This window comes from Xenopus laevis, chromosome 7L (genome assembly GCF_017654675.1).
Source record: "Xenopus laevis strain J_2021 chromosome 7L, Xenopus_laevis_v10.1, whole genome shotgun sequence".
Taxonomy (NCBI): domain Eukaryota; kingdom Metazoa; phylum Chordata; class Amphibia; order Anura; family Pipidae; genus Xenopus; species Xenopus laevis.
In genome coordinates this window covers 22,291,190-22,315,479 of record NC_054383.1, presented here as the reverse complement: position 1 = coordinate 22,315,479, position 24,290 = coordinate 22,291,190, and the positions used below count along the sequence as shown (strand labels likewise).

At 38.1% G+C, this 24,290-nt stretch overlaps 1 protein-coding gene across 1 annotated transcript in view; it reads left to right on the top strand.

Moving 5' to 3' along the window:
* LOC121395755 (adhesion G protein-coupled receptor A2-like) overlaps window positions 1-24,290 on the top strand; it is a 149,505-nt gene that overhangs the window by 89,087 nt on the left and 36,128 nt on the right. Inside the window, exons 5-7 of the mRNA XM_041570043.1 lie at window positions 3,478-3,549; window positions 8,774-8,937; window positions 20,878-21,091. Coding sequence (XP_041425977.1) covers window positions 3,478-3,549; window positions 8,774-8,937; window positions 20,878-21,091 — 450 coding nt within the window. The remainder of the gene's footprint in view (window positions 1-3,477; window positions 3,550-8,773; window positions 8,938-20,877; window positions 21,092-24,290) is intronic.

Here is a 24,290-nt window from a genome sequence, read left to right as displayed (position 1 = left end):
CAGAGCATTACAGAATCCACTTAACATTTTTAGTGCCATTTCTCTTTGATCTTGTCTGTTGCCAGCAAACACATAGCACACTGCAAATTAAAGATGTACCTGGAACAGTACAATCTATGGCTTCAACATTTTCAAGTACTTTTATGCAGGCACTGTAGATTCTACATGTGGCACTAAATGGGATGACACAAACAATGAAGACATGACGTGTCTCTGCAAAGATATACTATCCTTTCCCCCAGTTTGCCCAGCCTTAACAAGGATGAAGACACCGCTTCAGTAATAGCTTTAATAGTATCAAAAGCCAATAGCATCATTATTGTTGGAGACGGGCTGTATGGAGAGCATAACTCCTTAGAGAGGAGGTCATTATTCCTGTCAACTTCATCTGTGCTTGAATATTGCCAGATGGCACTGAAGAGGGGCTGTGGCATCAGATCAGTTTATTGTTTGGTGCATTAAATGAACACTTTCCAAAGACTGAGATTATAATTCATCATTTTACCCTAGGATTTGATGTAGACATATCTTCTGCCAGTACACACGTATGGTGGAGAGAGAATTGCATATTAGCCTCTCACTGTTACTGAGGAGATTACATGGAGAACTGCTGACAAAAATGAATTAAAGGACATGTAAAGCCTACATTTTCCTACCATGTGTATAAGTAGGGCAGCTCTTCCCCATCCAAGCCACATCATTTGTACTGTATATACCCCTCCATTTGGCAGTACCATCACATTTTCCTAAAAAAGCAGCTTTCACCCTGTGGCCATTTTTCCTCTGACACATCATCAGTAACATTGACATGTGCAAACAGGAAATGTATGCTGTAAAGTTCATGCAATGCACAATGCAGCTTTACACAGGCACACCATATTTTGATAAAAAACTTTGTTGGGGTTGAGCACTGTAATGTTTAAGCTGAGTTCAAGAGAGGTGGTTAGGAGAAAAAAAAATAGGATCAGACAGCTAGAGTTTCTATGGGAACCAGTAATGCTATCTCTCCATTGGCTGTTTGGGTGTGTTTAGTAATCTGAGCTGAGAAGAACTGAGCATGTTTATAAGTCAACAGCCAAAGCAAATTCCTGAAGGAGGGGGCCGACTGGGTTTGTGGAGAAGAAGGAATTCTAAGTTAGTGTAAGGGGATGCTGCAGCCTTACTATTAGCCTTTTAACAACCAGAGTGGCAGTTGTCTAAATATTTCAAAGAGGCTGTTAACTAATTAAATTTTTGTGGAGGGGGTTTAAATTTCCTTTAACGAAAATGCCTTTAGAAGAAACAGGAATGAAATGTTGGTCTCCCAGCTTTTTGGGGAAAGGAAAAACTCATTGAACAACACTGTTATCGATCAGACTTTTTAAGTTAAGCAATGAGCTGTTCTATTGTCCCTAGGGATGCACCAAATCCAGGAATCGGTTTGGGATCCGGCCAGGATTCAGCAATTTTCAGCAGGATTTGGATTCAGCCGAATCCTTGTGCCTGGCTGAACTATTAGGGGAGGGAAGATAAATCCCATGACTTTTCATCAAAAACAGGGAAGTAGAAAAATGTTTTCCACTTTTTCCTTTCCCACCCCTAATTTGCATATGCAAATTAGGATTCAGATTCAGTTCGGTATTCTGCCAAATAGTTTATGAATGATTCAGGGTTTTGGTGCATCCCTAATTGTTTCCTAACAAAGCAAAAGCTTTTATTTTCATCAGTTAATGTACAACTGGCTACGCAGAAATATTCATAGCCACAAGACAATATGGGGCATATTTATTATGCTGTGTAAAACTAAATTAGCTGAAAAAATGACTGTGTAAAATAACTGCCATATTTATCAAGGTGTGTGTAATTTTATGCCATTAAGCGATTAAACAATTAGAAAAGGTTGAATGTAAAAGTTCAGCATCTAAAAGCTTGCAAATTCATGTTGAAGTCGATTAGAGTTGTCAGGCAAAATGTATGCATTTTTTAGTTTAGTTTTTTTGTTGACCCACTGAAAATGATGAGTAGAATGCAAATTGATGCATTTCAACAAATTTAGTACAACAAATTTAGTACAATTTCTGTTGTGAGTACCATCTGATTTTCGCTGATATGGAAAGACCTAGAGAACTGTTGATTTACATTATGGCATATGGGATATCCCAATAATTAATAAGCTCTGATGTAAAATCAAATTATTAAGCACTTGAATATTAAAATTCGGCAACATTCAATTAGCAACATTTAAGCTTTTTTTAAAGTTATTAAGATTAATTTAAAATGTGGCACACTCATTGAAAATGAAGGATAAAATGGGATTTTAATTGTGTTTGAGTTTTTCCCATATTTACACAAACAAGTTTTTAAAATACAATTTTTTAAAAAAAATATGCACACAATCAAGATTTTCAATTTTCTTTGAATTAGATAAAAACTAAATTTTTACTAAAAGTTTTTGTTCTTTTGACCAATATCGCTTGATCAAGTGATTTCATTTGAGCAAAGATTTCATTGTTGTTTTGCTATTTCTTTGCTTTTAAATAACTTACAGACTATTGTACTACATTCTATAACAATTAGCAAGAACTTTTAAAAACAATTTATAGTTATTTTATCTTACAACTGTGTGCTATTTTCTTGTATATTGTAAACATCTGAATATGTTATAGATTTAATTTGCCAATTTTAGTTACAATGGTACACAAGCAGTTCCAGCATGGTGATTAGGGATGTAGCGAACTGCCGATTTGGTGTTCGCGAACGCCGTTCGCGAACACCGGCAAAAAATGTGAACGTTCGCGAACAGTTCGCGAACTTCGAACACCCGCTAAAATCGTTCGATTCGAACAATCGAAGGATTTTAATCGTTCGCTCGAACGATTTTCATTCGAATCGAACGATCAAAGCATTCGATCGAAGCTTTTCATTCGATCGAATGCTTACAATCGTTCGAACGAATCGAAATCGTTCGATTTTTAGCGGTCGAAGGAATTCGAATGGTCGAATGGTCGAACGATTTGTATTCGAATCGAACGCGAACTCAAAATGCGAACGTCGCGCGACGTTCGCGAACATTCGGCGGACGCGAACGGTCGAAGTTCGCGCGAACAGTTCGCTACATCCCTAATGGTGATGCTTTATTTGGGGTATAGATAGTAATGATTGCATATTAATAAATAATCATTTTTGCTTTATTTAGCAAAGACCTGTGAGTGCAGACATTTTTTTGCCGATAGATAAAGATATAGATAGATATATACACACACATGAATATATTTCTAAGTTTATAAAGTAGATGTAACAAAAAAATAATTTGAAAATAGCAAAACAAAATTGTCACCACTTACTCTAATGGTAATTCCTGTTTTTGTATGTTTGGGTTTTTTTTGGGTAAGGAATGCAAATTGTATAAATATTTTCAAAACTGACATTAATGCCTGTTTGATAATATCTGAGTAAAACTGACTAAGCATGTAACCGGGCTTTGATTTTCTATTATAGAAACATATCGGGGAATATATTTTCAACTCTTATCCCGGGGCTATTCCAAGAGCTTCCATCTTTAAACACAGTGTGAGTACTGAGATGTGTCTGTATTTGTTATTGATGTGGAAGGCTGACATGTGCTTGTTTAGAACTAGCAGTAACAGTGACAACTGTCAAGTGTGAGTCAACAGGGGATCTACAATATCACCTTTTTGAATAAGATGTTCAAGACATTACAGGAATGGCAATGGTTTTAAGTCATAACTTGACAGGGAAAGCTTTACCACCAAAGAAAGTATCTTCTTGCTGAATAATTCTGGACCATCACATGACAAAGGCAGTGTCAATGTATGCCCTCCAGACACTAACTCCAACCTTTAATGGGTGGAATAAGCCACACCCCATTTATTACACCAATACAAATTATGGTAACATTAGAAACCACATCATTTAATAATACCATGTTGACATCATTAAATATCTTGATAACCTAATAACAAGGAGAAGGTAAGGCTGCATTTGTGGGAGCTATACCTGTGCCCACCCACAATCAGGTCCTTGAGGCTAGACCTTCCCTTTTCTCTAACTACCACACCCTCCACTTACCACAGGCTTATCGCCATAATCCCTAGCCTAAAACCTAACCTTCAGCTCCCATTAATCCTGGCCACAACTTCCTTCCTCCTACCTTCATCCTCACAGGCACACCCCAGTGAGATTGTTAACATAGGGAGGGTGGCAGCTGTTAAGGTAAAGTGGTGCCCTTCCTTTCTGCTTGGCCTAATTTGAATCCTAATTTACACCCTTAGGCCAATCAGGTCCTAGCACTACACTACCCACAGTTTATTTACCTTCTGGAGCAGAGACAACATCATGGTTAGGGTGGAAATGGCTAAAAGAAGCAGAAGATCCCTTTACAACACCTTAAAACTTAAAATGAAATGCTTTAGCCCTAACTTAAAGAATTAACATCGGATTCATGCAAATTACTTCTTAATGTCCCTGTTGCCAACTATGCACCCAGAACCAGTGGTTTAATAGCACAGATACAGCATAATAATTCAGTGCCATGTGTCCAAACTCGTAGACAGCCTGTTTTGATCTCTTTGGATCTCATCAGTGCAAAATATTGGAACATAACTACTAATTGTTTAGGACTTGGAGAGCAGAAAGCAGAGCAATCTAAGTTAGGAGTAATACTTGCACGTTAAGCAGGGACTTTCTTCTACAATAGGTATATAATTTGAGTCCTTATACTGGTGAGACACACCAAGGGTACTAATCCACTATGCTACTTGGAGCTTCACACTGCTCAAGATTTAATCTTATCTAGGATAGGTTTCTTATCAACCCTGGCCATGGATCCCCAACCTTTTTTTTACCCATGAGCCACATTCAAATTTAAAAAGATTTGGGGAGCAAATCAAGCATGAAAATAGTTCCAGAGGGGTTCCAAATAAAGGCTGTGGATTAGCAGCCTACAGGAGGCTTTGTTTGGCAGTACAGCTGTTTTTTATGCAACCAAACCTCCAAGCCAAAAATTAAAAAATTAGCACCTGCTTTGAAGCCACTGGGAGCAACATCCAAGGGGTTGGTGAGCAAGATGTTACTCACAAGCCACTGGTTGAGGAACACTGACCTAGGGCATGATTTCACCTGTTGGGACAACACTTACTCTCTGTAAGGAGCGTTCACCAGCGATCCTTACTCAGTTGTAAAATGGCGGTGCCCAGGGGAACCACATAGGACGTCGGATGGCGGTGCGTCATGACGCAGGCGGCAAAAAGTGCTGCGTCAAAGTGCAATGTCAGTGCGTGATGTGTAATGTCATCACACACGTTTTGGCACGTTTTTAGCCTATAAAAGCATACCAGAGGCCTACAGTCATTGCCCATTATAGGTTCAACTTATTGTGTTCCTGGGTGTGTTATACTATTTTTTGACCTTTGATTCCTGATCTTGACCTCGGCCTGTTATACTGACTAAGAACCTTGCTGCCTGAACTGACCTTTGCCTGGATTTGACTTCTTAACCCCTTGGAAACCGTGAACTGTATTGGAACCCGTTGCTTCCTCTTTGGTCCGTATCTCCAACATGAGCCTTCGGGCTCTGACACTCTCCCATCTATGCTTACTTAATACCAAACCTCTTCTGGTGACTACTGCTGTACTTTGTGGCCTAACTGGCATACTAGCTGGCTACTCATTAGTCCCTAATATATACTATTATATCATTTTTGCTTCTGGTGTCTCCAGTTTATTGTGGCATGCAGAAAGCACTTTTGATACTTATATTCAGTTATATATTTATAGTAACCATTTGCTGTTATTTCTAGAACATCATCTGAAACCTTAACATCTTTTATTGCACCATTTATCGTTCTTGAATCGACTGAAAAAAATAAAGAAGCGTCTTCTGTTTTTTTCTCTCCTTTGTGTAAAAAATGTTTGCGCAACCTTCTTATGTAATAAAACAATCACAGGACACGGAAAGATCAATAACACGTGGCGGTCTTTCTATTTTGTGCTTTTTCCCAGAGAAAAGGAAACACTGCAGAGACACAGCAGAATTTTTTTCAGAACACTTTCTATTTTAGATAACAGAAATCAAAGTGGAAATAGCTAACACAATCACCAAAATTACACAATCACCAGTTACAAATAGAAAAGAATAGAAGATGTATGTACTTAAGTGTTGTCAGTAAAAGCATGGCTGATTCAGGTAAACTATTTTCTTTTTTTAAATTCACTTTCTTGATCTACTTTAGTTGCTCCCAAGAAAGTTTTTATGGGTGATCAGTGTTTTATTTCAAAACTGATTTTTAATGTAATTGTCAGTCATGTTTTTCTCATTTGAGCATTTGCTTATATGTCACTTCTTTGCAAGTAAAAACTCACTGGAATAATGAATAACCCAAATTTAAAGAAACATGTAAAAAAACACATATCATCACCAGGTAGGCCATAATCAATGTATATTTTACAGTTTGGCTTACTATTTTTATAATCAATAGTAGTTACTCTGAATGTGTGCAAGTACAATAGGATCTGCATGCTTATACAGGAACTGATTCATCCCAAGATTTGACTAGAAGAAAAATGTATATCCAGTTAGCTTTGATTAATCAGTTACTCCACAAACCAACAATGTAAAACATTGGAACACTATATTGCTCCATGTAAATACCATCTCTAGGGACAGAAATGTATTATGTACTATTTTTCAGACAAGGGTGAACCATAGCCATGCACTTTCCCTTAGTGAGCAGTCATTACCCATTACTGCCATTTTCCCCTTCCCAGAGTTACCTATACTTTCACCTGATGATACCCTTTTGGCTGCAGTCAGTCAGTACCCTCTCTTCACTGTTGCCTCAAGTCCACACATGTCAGTGCTTCTTCACCTTGTTTCTTTCACCTTTCTACAGCACCTCTACTTGTTGCTGCCTCTTACCTTCAAACTACAACTGCCCTGATTCATTGCTTCCAACTTGAGACATGCAGATTCCCTCTTCTCATTTCTTTTTACTACTTTGATCCTCCTAGTTGCTTAACCTGAAGGTACTTTCTGTCTCTGTAGTCACACATCAACCAATTGGATTTCTTTCTTCCTGACTGAAGCTCAATCTGTTGGTTTCCTCTTTCATTCTGTACTCCTCTCAGTTGGCTCTTCCTAATGACATCTGATGCCCCCTACTCACAATTTAACTGTACCTCTACATCAGCATCTGAAGCTAGTGGGTTCCTCACTCTTTTGGGCAAATTCACTAAGATTCGTAGTTGCGCCAGGCGTAACTTCGCCGCACTTCGCCGCACTTCGCCACACTTCGCCAGGCATAGTTTCGCCAGCAATTCACAAATTCACTAAAATCCGAAGTTGCGCTCAGGGGTAGCGTAAGGTTGCGAAGTTGTGCTAGCGTTGATTCGCTAAGTGAAGCGAAGTTACGCTAGCGAAGGCTAATTTGCATACGGCGCCAAATTCAAATTTCAATGGAGGAATACGTATCAGCACTACAAATGGCTAGAAAACCTTCAAAACATCAAATAAAAATTTTATTTTGCCCTACACATGTGCCCACTGTCTAGGTAAGTTGCCATGAGTCAGGAAATGTAGGGGGGAAGGAGGGGAGCCCCAAAAAAATTTTCAATCTTTTTCAGCCTATCACCCATAATGTAGAAAACACGCCAGAGTTTTTTGGGACTTAGAAAAAATTTTGACTTTTTTTGAAGCAATCCCTATCTACTCTATTGCGCTTCGCCAGGTCTGAGGTGGCGAAGGAAGTCTAGCATAAAAGGTAGCGTTCAGTACACTGCGCGTTAGTGAATTTGCGTAGTTACGTCCGTAGCGAAACTTCGCCAGGCGTAAGGGTGCGAAGTAACACTAGCGAATCTATGCCAGCGTTCGTTAGTGAATTTGCGCAGTAACGAAAATGCCAAACGCTAGCGAAGTAACGCTAGCGTTCGGCGCTTCGGCGCTTAGTGAATTTGCCCCTTTGCCTGAAGCTTTCTTCCTATTCCCTTGTCTCTTTATACAACTTATGGCTTCATCCATACCACCATTACCTAAACATAATGGCTTCCACTTTTCTTGCAGAAGCTCTAATAAGCCTCACCCTGACTTTATGGTTTTATTTACTAAACTCCGAATTCAAAAATCCTGAGAAATTTGTGATTTTTTTTTTATAAAATCAGACTTTTACAAAATCACAAATTTTGCAGAATTTATTAAACCCTGAGGATGGAAAAGTCCAAATCTGAAAATCTGGCATCTCAGACCTGTTCATATAAGTCAATGGGAGAAGTTCCAATGATTTTTTGGTTGGATTTTGTACAATACCCCGAAGTTTTTGGAGTTTTCAGGCAAAAAAAGCATAAGAAATCTGAGTTTTAGGGTGAAAAATGTGAAAAAATCGTGAAAAACTTATTTTCAGGAAAATGTAATTATAAATAAGCCTAAAAAACCCGAGCGGATTTGATTGGAGTTTGTAGCAGAAAATGTTGATATAAAATCGGACTTTGATAAATAACCCCCTACATGTCCTTGTGATGTTATTGTGATTGAAATTCACCAGGTTATTAGTTAGTACACACACATACATGTGCACAGAAGCCAGTTTACCATTCTGTATGTTTTTGAAGTGAGGAAGGAAGAACACCCAGCTCAGGTAGAACATAGTAACTCCTTGCAGACATGGCCTGGCTATAATTAAACCTGTGACTTCAATAATCCAATGCAGCCATGTATTATAGACAGTCTCAATCCATCATGTCATAATTTCAACTTTAAATTGCACCTATTTTTCCATTTGTAGGTCTTTCAAAGCTGAATCTCTTATATGCGACTGTAATCTTAAGTGGATTTTGCACTGGTCAGCAACTGCTTCTGTCAAAATTGGTGAAGAAAATACTTGTGAGCACCCAAGCCATGTCCGAGGACTGATATTTGATATCCTCAAAGAGGACCAACTAACCTGTGGTGAGTTACTAAAAAGTAAAAAAAAAAAAGTAGGTTCCAGAGTGAAAAAAAAAAGTACCACATGATATTTAAATATATACTAGTAGATGTCATGCCCATAAGGACAGGTGTTCATAGAAATTGGTATAGATGCAATTCATCTGTATCCTACAAAAAGTAAAATCAGAAAGTATAAGGGGCAGATTTATCAAGGGTAGAATTTCGAAGTAGAAAAAACTTCGAAATTCGACCATCGAATAGAATCCTCCGTCATTTGAATTCGAAGTCGGAGGATTTTATACATCGTACGATCGTATTCTGATCTTAGTAAGATCATACTTCGAAAAGAACGATTCGAACGATTTTAGCGTACGATGGTATGATTTTCCCAAAAATTACTTTGACTTAAAACAGCTAAACAGCAATTCGCCAGGTTTAATTTGGCGAAGTATTGAAGTCGAAGTTTTTTTAAAGAGACAGTACTTCGATTATCGAATATTCGAACGATTTTTACTTCGAATCGAAGTTGTAGTAAATCTGAAGTCGTAGTATCCTATTCGATGGTCCAAGTATCCAAAAAATTTATTTGAATTTCGAATTTTTTTTACTTCGAAAATTCCCTCGAATTCACTTCGACCCTTGATAAATCTGCCCCTATGGGTCTATTTACTAACATTAGAATTTATTTATTTATTGTGAAAATGTTTTAGAGTAAACGATACAATTTTAAATGTATAAACTGTATGCCTATTATATTGTTCATCAAAAATGGCAAACGGATGACGTTTAAGAATATTATCGTTTAAATATGTTGTTTTTTTATTCTGTGAGTTGCAGCACATTTCTGCAATAATAATATAAGGCAGAGTATTAAGTAACTAAAAAAAAAAAGATATTTGCATCTGAATTTGTTCCAGCTTAACGTTACCTCATATTGAGCTGATATTCCTCATAATCAAGTCAGTAATACGACAGAAGGGGAAACTGGCATGAGGTTATAGATTATAATTATTGCAAATGACTTCCTGTGCTTTGAAAGAATCACTTAATGCCAATACTGTGACCTGTTCTGTGTAACAAACCCAAAAGCATTATATGCATATTACTAACTCAACTTAAGCATGTCCGCACGCTGTATAAGATCTACAGAAATCCATCTGCTCAAATGCGTTCAGGAGTTTTTCTGTATGAAATACAGTTGCAGACCCGCAGAGCAAATTTGGACTTGAATTCCAACATTTTCTTATTTAGGCTGGGCCAAGTGAGCTATTAAATTTAAACTAAGGTAGTTGCATTTTTATATGGCATTGATTGAGGGGCTGATTCACTAAGAGTCGAATATCGAGGTTTAATTAACCCTTGATATTCGACTAGGAATTGAAATCCTTCGACTTCGAATATCGAAGTCGAAGGATTTAGCACAAATACTGCAATCGTACGATTGAAGGATTATTCCTTCGATCGAGCGATTAAATCCTTCGAATCGAACGATTCGAAGGATTTTAATCCAACGATCGAAGGAATATCCTTCGATCAAAAAAACTTAGGAAAGCCTATGGGGACCTTCCCCATAGGCTAACATTGACTTCGGTAGCTTTTAGCTGCCGAACTAGGGGGTCGAAGTTTTTTTTTAAAGAGACAGTACTTCGACTATTGAATGGTCGAATAGTCGAACGATTTTTAGTTTGAATCCTTCGATTCGAAGTCGTAGTCGAAGGTCGAAGTAGCCCATTCGATGGTCGAAGTAGCCCAAAAAATACTTCGAAATTCGAAGTTTTTTTACTTCGAATCCTTCACTCAAAATTAGTGAATCGGCCCCTGAGTGTATTTTATAAACAGGATTCTGTTTATAAATAGTGATGGGCGAATTTATTCAGCAAATTTGCGACAAATTTGCGCGATTCACCAGCGTCAAAAAAATTTGACGAAAAAAAATGGAAGCTGGCTTCAAAAACCAGATGCAGGCGCCGTCTTTTCACCGTTTCACGAATTTTTCGCCCATCACTATTTATAAAGTCAAAATCTTATTATATAGTATTAATATGGCAGTATCCTTAGCTTCCTCGACTTGAAATCAGAATCTTTAAGTACTGTTGCCAACGTTTGAGATTTTTTAACTATACAGGCATGGGACTTGTCACCCATACTTTGGTTTTTCTGGATAATGGGTCTTTCTGTAATTTGGATCTCTATCTCTGCTAGAAAACCATGTAAACATGATCTGGAGATCCTTAGCTAGAAGCCAGGAACTACGTATAACCAATAGAACGTGGATGACTTGCCTTGATATTCAACATCTTCTACTTTAGTAGAATTCCGCAGCTTCATTTCTTCATGAGAATGCAGGACTAAAGGAAGCCATAGACGAATAGATCCGCTCGTTTATTGACATCGACAAACGAATAGATCCGCTCGTTTAGTGACATCTTTCCCCAATATGCCACTAACGGACATGGCTATATCGGGGTAATCTGAACGTTCGGCCCTATGGCCGAACGATCAGATTACGATGAGAGCGCAATGGGCTCTGGCGGGCTCGGACGAAAAATGTCAGGACTCTCCACACACGGTCCGAAAATCGCACGAATCCTCGATTCGTACGATAGGATCTTTGCGTCTATGGCCACCTTAATATCAAACGCATCAGTAGCCGTACAGAAATGTTTTAGTGCAATTTTACATTTTCAAGAAGAGCGTGCCGGTTCAGAACTGAGCAGTTTCTAAAGCTCTTATGCAGCATTAAAACACATGCCATCAACGGAAAAACCCATGGAATGCAGATGTAGCAATACAAAACAATTTTTGATGAAAGAATGCAGTCCTTTCGTTTGCCGAGCAGCCTGCTGCTAGCTACGGTAGTCAAAAAGAGATTATGACAAAAAGGCCATTTGGATTCAAGATACAAAAAATCATATACTGTTTGAAACAACCGCGGCTCTAAAATGAGAAACAGATGTTACACGGCCATATATCAATACATTTCTCACGCTCAGTTTATTATATCATTCTTTAGGGATTATGGAGCCCAAAAGAAGCAACAATTATTTGGGTTCAGCCAAATAAAAAGAAGATTTGCCCGCTTTAAAATCCTCCGTGTTAAGGAAACATAAATGTTTCCCACACTAGAATTGGTCATCAGATAACAATGTGATAAACATAAATGATTCATGCAGGATAAAGTAGCGTTATGATTAATTATCATCCTTCTGAAATATATACGACAGAGATAAAATTAGTAGCATTTACACTAACCATTTACATTGTAGTCAGTAGGGATGCACTGAATACTAGTAATGGGCGAATATATTCGCCAGGCGTGAATTAGCGTCAAAATCCACATTCTACGTTTTGCCACCAGTGAATACATTCACAAAACTGCGGTGAAAATTCTGCGTCGAAAAATTCACGGCATCAAAAAAATTTGCCCGCGCGACATAATAGTCGCTCGCATAAAAATGGTAGCGCATAAAAATGATTCTGTTGCCCATTGACTTTAATGCATTTGGACAAAACAGGCGTGTGTATAATAATTTCGCCGTTCCGCGAATTTGCTTATTTTCCATTGGTAAATTTGTTTTTCGGCGAAGTTTAACAGGACAAATTCGCCCATCACTACTGAATACACTTTTTTGGGATTAGGCCGAACCCCTGAATCCTTTGTGGGAGAGAATATTAAATCAAATCCGAATCCTAATTTGCATATGCAAATCAAGGTCAGGAAGGGAAAAAGAGAACCGCGCAAGCATTTGCCTTCTTCTTCTTCTTCTGACTTCAGATGCGGGTCACTGACCCAACCTAAAAAACGAATGCCCTGTAAGGCTACAGATTTATTGTTATTGACACTTTTTATTACTCTTTCTATTCAGGCCGTCTCCTTATTCAAATCAGTTCATGGCTGCCAGGATAATTGGGACCTTAGCAACCTGCTGAAATTGCCAACTGGAGAGCTGCTGAATAAAAAGCTAAATAACTCAAAAAGCACAATTAATAAAAAATTAAAAACAGTTACAAAATATTTCAGAATATCACTTTACACATCCCACTAAAAATGAATTTAAAGGCAGACAACCAATTTTAATGATCTAGAGGGGTGTTAGAACTCAATACTGCCACATGGCTCTAACACCCCAGAGCACAGTATGGTGTGTGACCGCTCATAGCTGTCAAATATACTCTAAAAAATGTACAATAGTTTGTTAAACATTTTAAGACAGTCGGGAAAGTGTTAAAATTCCACACAAAAAAATGACATTCTGTGAATCCCTCTGGATTCTCAGTTTGTAAAAATCAGCCCCTGGACCTTGGGTTTACACTGAAGTTCTGTGCTCTGTGTTCTTCTGCAGTTTTTTCGCATTTATAATCTTTGTTTATTCCTTGAGAAAATTACCATATTTATGGCTCTTATTTTATTTTATTCCCAAGTAAAACAATATCCAAATTCTCATCACAAAGATTTTTTTTTTCCGCAAATCCTCACGCGTTTTGGTATGCTACGCTTTTTTTTGAAAAGTTAAATAAATTCAAGGGCAACATCGTTATTACAAGTTACATCCAGTTTGTCTCGGAAGCCATTTAAATTGATTTGGCTCCAAGATCTACAGTTTTGCTTGTAATGGTAATTGAAAAACAATGGAATTCTGCGCTCGGTTGAAATTGCTTGTAATCCAGCACACATAACTGGCAATACACAGTAGGTGTCTGAGAATAAGTAGAGGGTTTCGAAGAGAAGAATTTAACAAAAGGTACTTTTTAATATGGGAAAATACTGGAATAACACTTTTGCCTGGTACAGGGACCTGTTATCCAGAATGCCCAGATAAAGGATCTTTCTGTAATTTGGATCTTCATACCATAAAATATAGGATAAACGAGAAAACTCTAATTTTGTAGGCAATTATGAGTAATATATGGTGTTGCTTTTACATGGTGCTAAAAATTAATATTATCTTTAAAAATAGACCCTTTATTAGAGCTCCCTATAGATGTTCAATGGTCCCTGTCTGTGTTTCAAATGAGGGCTGGACCTTTCCTAACGGTCCCTGCCAGAAGCCCAGTAGGAGGGGTCAGCCAATCACAGCCCTGCATTCACACAAGCAAAGACAGACTTCAGTTCCCTATCAGGTCCTGTTAGCTGCTGATTGGTTCCTGACCTACAGTGCAATGAGCTGAGTGCCGTCAACTCCCCTGCACAGCCTGGGAATTCAGGGAATAGGAAGTAGAAGAAAAGGGATTATTAGGGTTTTTGCTGAAATATTCAATACATCAGCCTGAAACACTACTTTTTTTAAGCACAATTCTTCTATATCTAAATGAGTGTAATGCACTGGTACGTTCTTTTTTTTTTTACACAAAATGTCTCCTTTAAGTCTACTAGAAAATCATTTTAAAGGAAAACTATACCCCCCAAACAATGTAGGTCTCTATTAAAAGATACTGAGTAAAACAGCTCATGTGTAAAACCCTGCTTCATGTAAATGAACCATTATCATAATAATATACGTTATCTATCATAAATAGAAAATTGCCATTTTAAAAAATAAGGGCCGCCCCCTGGGATTGTACGATTCACTGTGCACACATACAAACCACATGTAAGGTCACATGAGCCAATTAACAGACAGAGTTCTGCCTTTTGCTTCCTCACTTCTTCCTGTTACAGTTAGGGGCCGATTCACTAAATTCGAGTGAAGGATTCGAAGTAAAAAAACTTCGAATTTCGAAGTGTTTTTTGGGCTACTTCGACCATCGAATGGGCTAGTTCGACCTTCGACTACAACTTCGAATCGAAGGATTCGAAGTAAAAATCGTTCGACTATTCGACCATTCGATAGTCGAAGTACTGTCTCTTTAAAAAAAACTTCGACCCCCTAGTTCGGCAGATAAAAGCTACCGAAGTCAATGTTAGCCTATGGGGAAGGTCCCCATAGGCTTGCCTAAGTTTTTTTGATCGAAGGATATTCCTTCGATCGTTGGATTCAAATCCTTCGAATCGTTCGATTCGAAGGATTTAATCGTTCGATCGAAGGAATAATCCTTCGATCGTACGATCGCAGAATTTGCGCTAAATCCTTCGACTTCGATATTCGAAGTCGAAGGATTTCAATTCCTAGTCGAATATCGAGGGTTAATTAACCCTCGATATTCGACCCTTGATGAATCGGCCCCTCAGTGTTGTAGTATTTCTGGTCAGGTGATCTCTGAGACAGCACAGAGACCATCACGAAATGGTGGTTCAAGGCAAGAGATGTAAAAGGGCAATATTTATGTAAATATATATTCCAGTTTGGAAAGATTCTTTAATATGTCATTCAATTTGATGTAAACTATCTGTTGCTTAAGTATTCATTTTGGGGGTATAGTTTTCCTTTAACTAGAAATTTATGGGATTATCGGGCTAAACCCAACACAGACCACAATATCTTCAAATTGGTATAGAGATTCTTATACTGTACATGACGTCGACAGGTTCCATTTTTTTTTTCATATAAAAGTTTAAGTTTTTGCCCCAAAATAAACCCAAATAGGCTGGTTTTACCTCCATTAAGGATTATTTATATCTTAGTTGGGATCAGGTATAAGCTACTGTTTTATTATCATAGAGAAAAAGGAAACCATTTTCAAACATTTGGATTTATATAAAATGTACTCTATGGGAGACGGACTTTTTGTAATTTGGAGCTTTCTGGATAACAGGTTTTTGAATAACAGATCCCATACCTGTAGTTGTTCCAGCATTATTTTTATTTTTGGCTCTTCGGCATAAGATAGAGAGAAAGAAAACAATGAAAGAGGGTGTAAAAGAAAGAAAAGAACGGAATGTGTCTGTGTATATGAGAGACAGAAGAACACAAAGAGAGTGTATAATGTTACAGTTATAACATTACTCATGTGTAACAAGGAATAATGTAACCTCAAGAAAAATGTATATAAATATACAAAGGGCTCCTCAGGCTCATGGTGAAATACAGTTTCCAGCATGGTCAAATTGCTGGAGGCTGACATTAAAAAAGCATTCGTCAGCGTCCCATGGCCTTTATGAGAACATGGGTCAGCTGGACAATTTCTAAATGTAAGCACAGACTTAAAGGCAGAAAGTTCAATGTAAAAATAAAAACTGGATAAATAGATAGGCTGTGCGAAGTAATAAATGTTTCTAATATAGTTAGTTAGAAAAATGTAATGTATAAAGGCTGGAGTGACTGGATGCCTAACATAAAATTACAGAACACTACTTCCTGCTTTTCAGCTCTCTAACTCTGAGTTAGTCAGTGGCTTTAAAGGAGAAATCAACTGTAAACTAAAAAAAATCTCCTACCCCCCTACCCTACATAGACCACCCTCCCTCCTCCCCCCAGCCTCAGTGTTACCACAGGCCAATGCCTCTAAAGTTTTACTTACCCCTCGGTGCAGATTCAGGCATCAGAGTTCACGGGCGCCATCTTGAGACGCTTCGGTAGTCTTCGTAATGAGACCGGCGCTTCTGCAATTTTCGTGAGTTGTGGCGCATGTGCAGTTGCAGCAAAGCAGAAAATTTCTCCAACTTCGCATGCGCCGTCATGCCGGATTCATTTCGAAGATTTCCAAAGTGGCTGAAGATGGCACCCGTGAATTCTCCTTTAAGGAGGGCCACATATTGCACCACTTCACCAGGTGCAAATTCGCTACCACTATGCTAACTCACTAATATGCAAAGATGCGCCCTGGGCACTGGGAATGCTGTCGACTTTACACTAGCTTTACTTCGGCAGTGCAAGCATTTTATAGTGAAGATGCGCTAGCGTTCGTTTGTGCCTAGCTAGGGATTTGGGCTTAGTTCAAGTTGCATATGGCGGGTAAGTTTAAGTTGTATGCAGGCTTTATTATAAATGTTGGTGCAAATGCTTTAAGTTACCGCTTTTTATTACACATGTCCAGGGAACCTTAATAAAGACAATAGAGTTAATATAATGCCCTACACATGAGCCCACTGTAAAATGAATGTTCAATATTTTATGAAATGTCTGGAAAAAAACGGTTACCCAAAAAAAGTCCAAGTTAGGACTTTTGCAGCCAAGCTTGGTTAAAAAAAAAAAAGGAAAAGTCGTCAGCGTTTTTTGAACTTTAATGCATTTTCGGCTCACAGGATATGATGTAAGTGACAGAAGATTGAGGAAGATCTTGCTACTTTTTAGCACTTCGCCTGGTCTGAGGTGGCAAGCGCTAGCGACAATTTGCTAGCGTTAGCCACTTCACCCTTTAGTGAATATGCCCCCTATGTCTCACTTCCATTAAATCCCACCTTACTAACAGTTGGGTTATGTCTAGTTTCGGTCTACTTACTCTCACTGGTAGAGATGGGCGAATTTGTGAAATGGGCGAAAAATTTGCAATATGGTGTCAAAATGGGCGCCGACATCTAAGTTGACATCAGCACCCATAAGAGTCAATGGGCGTCCGTTAATCGTCGCCGGCGTCTAAATTCAAGCCGGTGTCGATTCCATCGCTCCGACTTTAATGTAAGAGATTTTTCGCTGCAAATTCGGCTGCAGAAGACTTGTTTCTTAAAGGCCTATTCAGGTATGGGACCTGTTATCTAGAATGCTCGGGGACCTGGGGGTTTCCAGTTAATGGATCTTTCTGTAATTTGGATCTTCATACCTTAAGTCTACTAAATAAAAGTATTTAAACAAGTTTAAACCAATGGGATCGTTTTGACCTCAGTAAGGATTAATTATATCTTAGTTGGGATCAAGTACAAGGTACTGTTTTATTATTAAAGTAAAAAAAGTAAATCATTTTTAAAAACTTGAATTATTTGATTCAAATGGAATCTATGAGAGCTGACCATTCCATAATTTAGAGCTGTCTGGATAACGGGTTTCTTTTCCCTACAGCCTATGTATGGTTCGGGTTTGAAAGTCTTAATCACTTAATCATCTTTTTTGAGATGTTAGTTTTGTAGGCTTATTTTATTTCGCTGAAGGAGAAGAGCTGCTAAGATGATTGCACAGTAGATCAACCGGTTTTTTTGAAAGTTTCCACTACATAGAATATGTCAAAAACGAAATGTTCATACAGTTTTTTTTTCCCCTCATTCTATTCATATCTTCCAGTTGGTCCAACCTGGAATTTGTGGTTTGAGTGTAATATAAATAAAACTCTCACATTGAAATGTTTCCAGGGTTTCCAAGTTAAAGTAGAAAGAAAACAAAAAAAAAAGTGCATTGACCTCTTACGGAGGTCTTTTCTTCCAAAAATATGGACCGAATTAATCTCGCTGTCAATTTTTGTTTTATCGAGTGTTATGAAATGGTAAAAATTGCTGAATATGACATATGATAATATTAAATAAGCTAAAAGAACAGGTCAACGGCCGGACAAAGAATTCTCATTTTGGGTCCATAAGCTTGATGATCTCTTTCATAAACTCTACGGTGAGGTCAGAGGTATCCAATAAATCTCAATACTTAAAGGATAAAGGAGCCTAGACATTTGTTTGTTTCACAGCGTTGTAACTAAACCTTTCAAAGGAAGCAAACTAATGGATAATGGGACTCCCTGTGTATAAAGTGAAGTTGCCACCTCACCCCGTTTAAAGTCAGGAATGTAAAATCATAAAATCAATAAATCCAATTAATTTATATATATATACTGCATAACTGCCCAAAAACTGCACTAAAACCAATGGAGTCTAAAAGAACAAATAATTATCAAACAGATGTTGATTTCATATGCAACTGCTTTTAAAGGGGTACAGTAGTATTACGTATAGTATATTATGTAATATTTATATTTTTAAGGAAGAAGGGAAAGGCATAGAAAGGAAAACGTATTTACCCATGCATTAAATGAATACAAATATTGTGCATATTAGTACCAGTCTTTAAAGTAGACCTGTCATCCAGACATAAAAAGCTGTATAATAAAAGTCCTTTTCAAATTAAACATGAAACTCAAATTATTTTTTAATTAAAACATCCCTACCTGTAAGAAACTGGTTTAAAAGTCTCAGCTGCCAATCATATATTGCCAGCCCCTCCTCCTATGTCTTTGGAATAGAGGCTGGGCAGGCAGTTACTTTCACTTTCCCTTCTGCACTTCCTAGATGTCACTGCACTTCCCACATTTCCCCCTCTCTCCTCGAATTGTGTAGCCAGTGCATAGGCATCAGGTCCCCCATTCTGGTGCATAACAAGATAAAAAAGGATTTGGAATTATTTCTTAAGGTGACCGGTCTGCTTTAAAGCACGCTCCTTGCACTGTACTTTGATATAGTTGTGCTGAATGCCAATGTGCCCATCCAATGTGCGCTGATGAATAGCGTGCCAACTGACACTGGTGAACCCAGAATGTGGCAATAACTCTAGGGTTCCCATTGCAGGTTGCATGAATAGCTGCACCAAAATATTCACACGGTAATACCTTTTTATGCCAAAAACTGGAAGTGACCCTAAATTATCAAATGCAACACATTTGAAAAAATATACACAAGCACTTTCATTTTTTTATCCATCAGGCAGAATTGCAATACAGTGCAGGGCAATTTGGTGCTCGGTCACAATGAAACTGGAATTCCGGGGGAAAAAAACACATTATTGTGGAAAAAACAGAAATTTGTTTCCAAAATTGCACTTTGACCCCTGCACCGCCTTTGTAAATGAGGCTTTAGGAAGATTTGCTTTTTTTCTGTAATATTAATAATAAATACTTGATAATAGCTGAGCTGCCTAAATCCATAATAATGGCAAAATCAGCATGAGTTTTGTTTTGTAGCTTTAAAGCATGAGGGGTCATTTGCTAAGAACCTGGGCAGAAGTGCAGGCAGGTCTGGATTTGTGGAAAGGCCTCCAAGGCCCAGGCCTAGGGCACCACAAATTAAGACCAGACACTCCCAAAACCAGAGAAGTGCACATGCGTAAACGAGCGGGAATGTGGGGGCGGATGGACCGTCCAAGGGGTACTTGGCTTTGGCAGATCCGGTACAAGAGCACTGGGGAGAGCAATAATGCTTTAATGGTCATTGTGGTGCTTTAACCCGCACTTTTGAAGCCTATTGATAATATTTCCCATCCCATATATTTCTTTTGTGGATGAGTCTTCTAAATTACCAAGGTACAGCTGAAGGCTCAAGGTCACTCTTCACATTGAAGACATAGCGATAAGAAACTTGAGGGCTCATTTAAAATTAGTAAGGCAGGGTGAAAAATGCAAAAATTAGGAGCAATCTGCTATTTTATTGCACTCTGCACCTTGCCTCCCAGTCTAAAGGAGTTGTCTCAGGTCATTGTGCTTCATGTTGACAAAACTGTAATTGCAAATAAAAGAGAATTCTGTAGTAAGAATATTTTCTAAAAGTGTAAATATCAGGTATTTAGGTTTTATTAGTTGTTGACACTTTTTATAAAGCGCCAATGTGTTCCACAGTGCTGTACTATAGATGGATGTATACACTAAACATGCACTAAACACGGAAACCAATACAAGAGATAAAGAGGGCTCTCGCCAAAAGAGCTTACAATCTAGAAGGGTATCTAACAGAGAAACTAATATGCAATTGTGATTTGCAGCATAAAAAAGCAAGGACTCAGGTACAGAGAAAGCAGGATTCTCATTGGAATTAATTGAGCTTATTCACAGATATCAGGAGCAAAGTCTGGAAAGATTTTGGCCTCACTTACGACATGCCTGGCCAAACCCCTGGCCACGCCCTGTTATGGCCTAACCAAATCTTCATCTAAAATGAATTTACTACATCTCCCAACATGCTTCAACCCTTGATAATATTTTTGATTATGGTGGGAGTGGTAGTCCATAAAAACAGGGTAACCCCAAGGTTGTAGTACTTACTTTTTTATTTAAAACATGTTGTTCTTAATTATAAATTCATGGTAATATCATCACATGACTAGGGAAAAATCTGATTGATATAAATGAGAATTCATGAAATCTATACGTTAAATCATTCTCTGTTCCTACACACAGATGGGCCACTTGAAATCCCACTATTTAAGCTTATACCATCACAGAACCAGGTTGTTTTTCATGGAGACCGTCTTCCATTCCATTGTACGGCAACCTTCCTGGCAGATGCGACTGATATCAACTGGTTTCATAATGGAGAGCTGATGAGAACCAATGAGGACCGGGGCATTCTTGTGGAAGAGAGCATCATTCATGACTGCTGCCTAATCACGCGGTAAAGTATCAGGATCGCTTTATGAAATATACTTGGTGCAAAGCATCCACTTATGATGTGATGTGCGGGCCAGTCTAAAACACACAAGTTAGGGCAAAAAATGGGCAGGTCATATGTGAGTTGTCATTGCTCAGCCAAAAAGTTTCCGACCGACACATCAATAATGCACACAATTATTTTCTTTTTTTGCTTGCAGTTTATTATGAAACAGTAGCGTTCACGGCAGAATGTTGAATGCCTGGCAAGAATTACTGCTGTAATATAAGTAAGAGGAAGCACAGAAAAAGTGTAATTCTGCTTGAGGACAGTAAATCTATCAGCTTGGAGGAATGTCCAATGAGAATAAATATTAGGAAGGGTAGGTTATACTCAAAAATCTATTATCAAAGCACAGTCAATTTATTCTGGCTGTTTTCAGTTGATATTACTAAGTTCTTTATTGGAAACCACCATTAAAGGAAGCAAATGGCATATATATATATATATATATATATATATATATATATATATATATATATATATATATATATATATATATATATAAAACATTTTTGATCAGTTTGCTTCACTTTAGAACATGAAAGGTCTAACTGATTTCTAGGGATAGACATACTGGTGTAATTTAGAACCTCCAGTATGTTTGCAAATTAGACTCTATATTATTTTCAAACATACTTGAGAGTGTGATAGTAGCACAGAAATGGATTCATTGTAATGCAATGTTTCCCATAAAAAATGCCCTTTATCGGTGGCATTAAAGCACCCTTCTTACCATTTGGCCTCGTTAATATCATGGAATTAGAATTACTGGTGGCCATACATGCTAGTAGTGATGGGCGAATTTATTCGACAGGCACAAATTGGCGGCAAAATTTCCACGTTTTGCCACTAGCAAATAAATTTTCCGAAATTCGCTGGCGTTAAAGTTTTTTTGACGCAGACGACAGTTCCAACGCCGACAACAAATAAACGCATGCCCATTAACTTTAATGTGTGCGGCGGAACTCATTGAAGTCAGTGGCCGTCAAAATCATTTTGACGCGATCGTCAATTTTTATATGCGTGACTATTTGGTCACTGCAGTTTTGAGCTAATTCGCCTACGGCGAATTTGTTGCAAATTCATGTCTGCCGAATTTATTCGCCCATCACTACTTGTAGCCCTTATGCTTCTCTTTTAAAAAGAGTTGGCTGAACAATGAGGAGCTTAGCAATGCCGCAACCATCCTGACAGCAGACTGCTGTTCCCATTATGAGTTATTTCAGGTTAGGTCTGTTTTCCTGCAGGAACAGAACATCAACCAGAACTCTGGAAGCCAAGGATTCTGCATTTATGCTTGACAGTATAACTAAAACAACTTCAACAACTATGAAACTAGATGGACTGTTCTGGGCGGGACCCGAATATAATCATATACTGTACATGAAATGAACCTTGAAAAAGAGAGGAAAAATGCATTTTCTAAAATCCACTTTTGAAATGTTGCGTACTTATGGGCAGACCTGAAAATTTTACCAAAATTCTGTTAGTGTGAAAAGAACAGACAGGATGGATTAGTGAAGAGGTGGATAGGTTGCATATGGCTTTTTTAGCTATTACAGCTATATATGAACTGCCCCCATAAGGCTGTATAAACAGTACAGCAACTGGCAAAGCTGTAGGGTCACAGGCTGGCACTAAAGTTATGAAAGGAGCAACATTTCTGATATTTTTAAAGAACAAGGTATGGCATGTTCAGTTTATGAAAAATAGGAAATATCCCTGAACATCACGAAGACCAAATTTTGTAATCTGACCCATAGGTTAAGAATCCCTGTTTCAACTGCTGCCTGCTTCAGTAATAGAAAGAATTATTTGAGTGGTTCAAATTTGATATTGTACAAAGGATGCTTCCCAGGTGGCCATAGATGTAGTTGCCGATTTCACCAAACAAGGGGGTCTCTCCCCGATATGCCCACATTGAAGTGGGCAATATCGTGCCATAGGGCCTAACGATCGGATCAAACTGGATCCAGTATGGGCAGGCGATTGCCGGACTGCATAGACGCACAGATGCGGCCGCGATCCCGTCGGATGGCCCCACACATCGGCCAATAAGTTGCCGACTTGGTGTGTCGGCAGCTTTTATTGGCCCGTGTATGGGGGCCTTTAGGTTCAGATAATATAATCTTCAACGTTGGTTAAGGCATTGGGCAATGACTTTAGGCAATGATACATGAAGCTTCTCCTCATTTCACTTCAATATAAAATACTACAACATTTTAGGTATGTCTACTGTTATAGTACTAAAAAAGTTGAATTATAGGGAAGTGATATGGTAGAAGAAAAAGAATGTGGCAGAACATGTGGCTCTGAGGGAAATAGGGAAATGGTCAACTGTAGATTGTAATGGGCTTATTTCTACTAGAGCTTTGTAAACTCTGTGAGACATGGACCTCCACCCTCCTTTGTTTCATGGCATTTAATCAAAATGACTAGAAGTATGGGACCTCTTATCCAGAATGCTTAGGACCTGGGGTTTCCAGATAAGGGATCTTTCCATAATTTGGATCTTCATACCATCTTCATAGTCTACTAGAAAATCATTTGTCTAATAGAAAATCATTTAAACATTAATCAAACCCAATCGGCTGGTTTTGCCTCCAGTAATGATTTATTTTATCTTAGTTGGTATCAAGTACAAGATACTTTCCATTATTACTGATAAAAAGGAAATCATTTAAAAAAAAATGAATTATCTGTTTATACTACACAAGAGCCATGAATATCCTGTAAATTATATGTGATGTCATCAGTTATAATCAGAGCTTAGTGATGTCATTTCTATTAACACGACTCACTAAGACTTGTGTATTATAATAAATAAAGTGCCCCCTGTTGCAAAATATGAGGATTTTAGAAGTCACCTTGGAGCTCCATGAACTTCGGCCTGGAACGCCTCGATAATTTATAATCCTTATATTTTACAAGAGGGGGTACTTTATTTACTATATAATGGAGTCTAGGGGAGACTTCCGCATTTCACTTGCATCAAAACCATCGCGCGTCAACATTATTCCGACACCCATTAACTTTGTGAATTTTGCAGGAAACTTGCGAATTTTTGGGCGAAGCGAAACGGGACAAATTCACCCATCACTGGTGGTGAATTGAGCAATATATGCCTTGTTGAACAGCTGTTAAAAGGTGTTAAAAACAG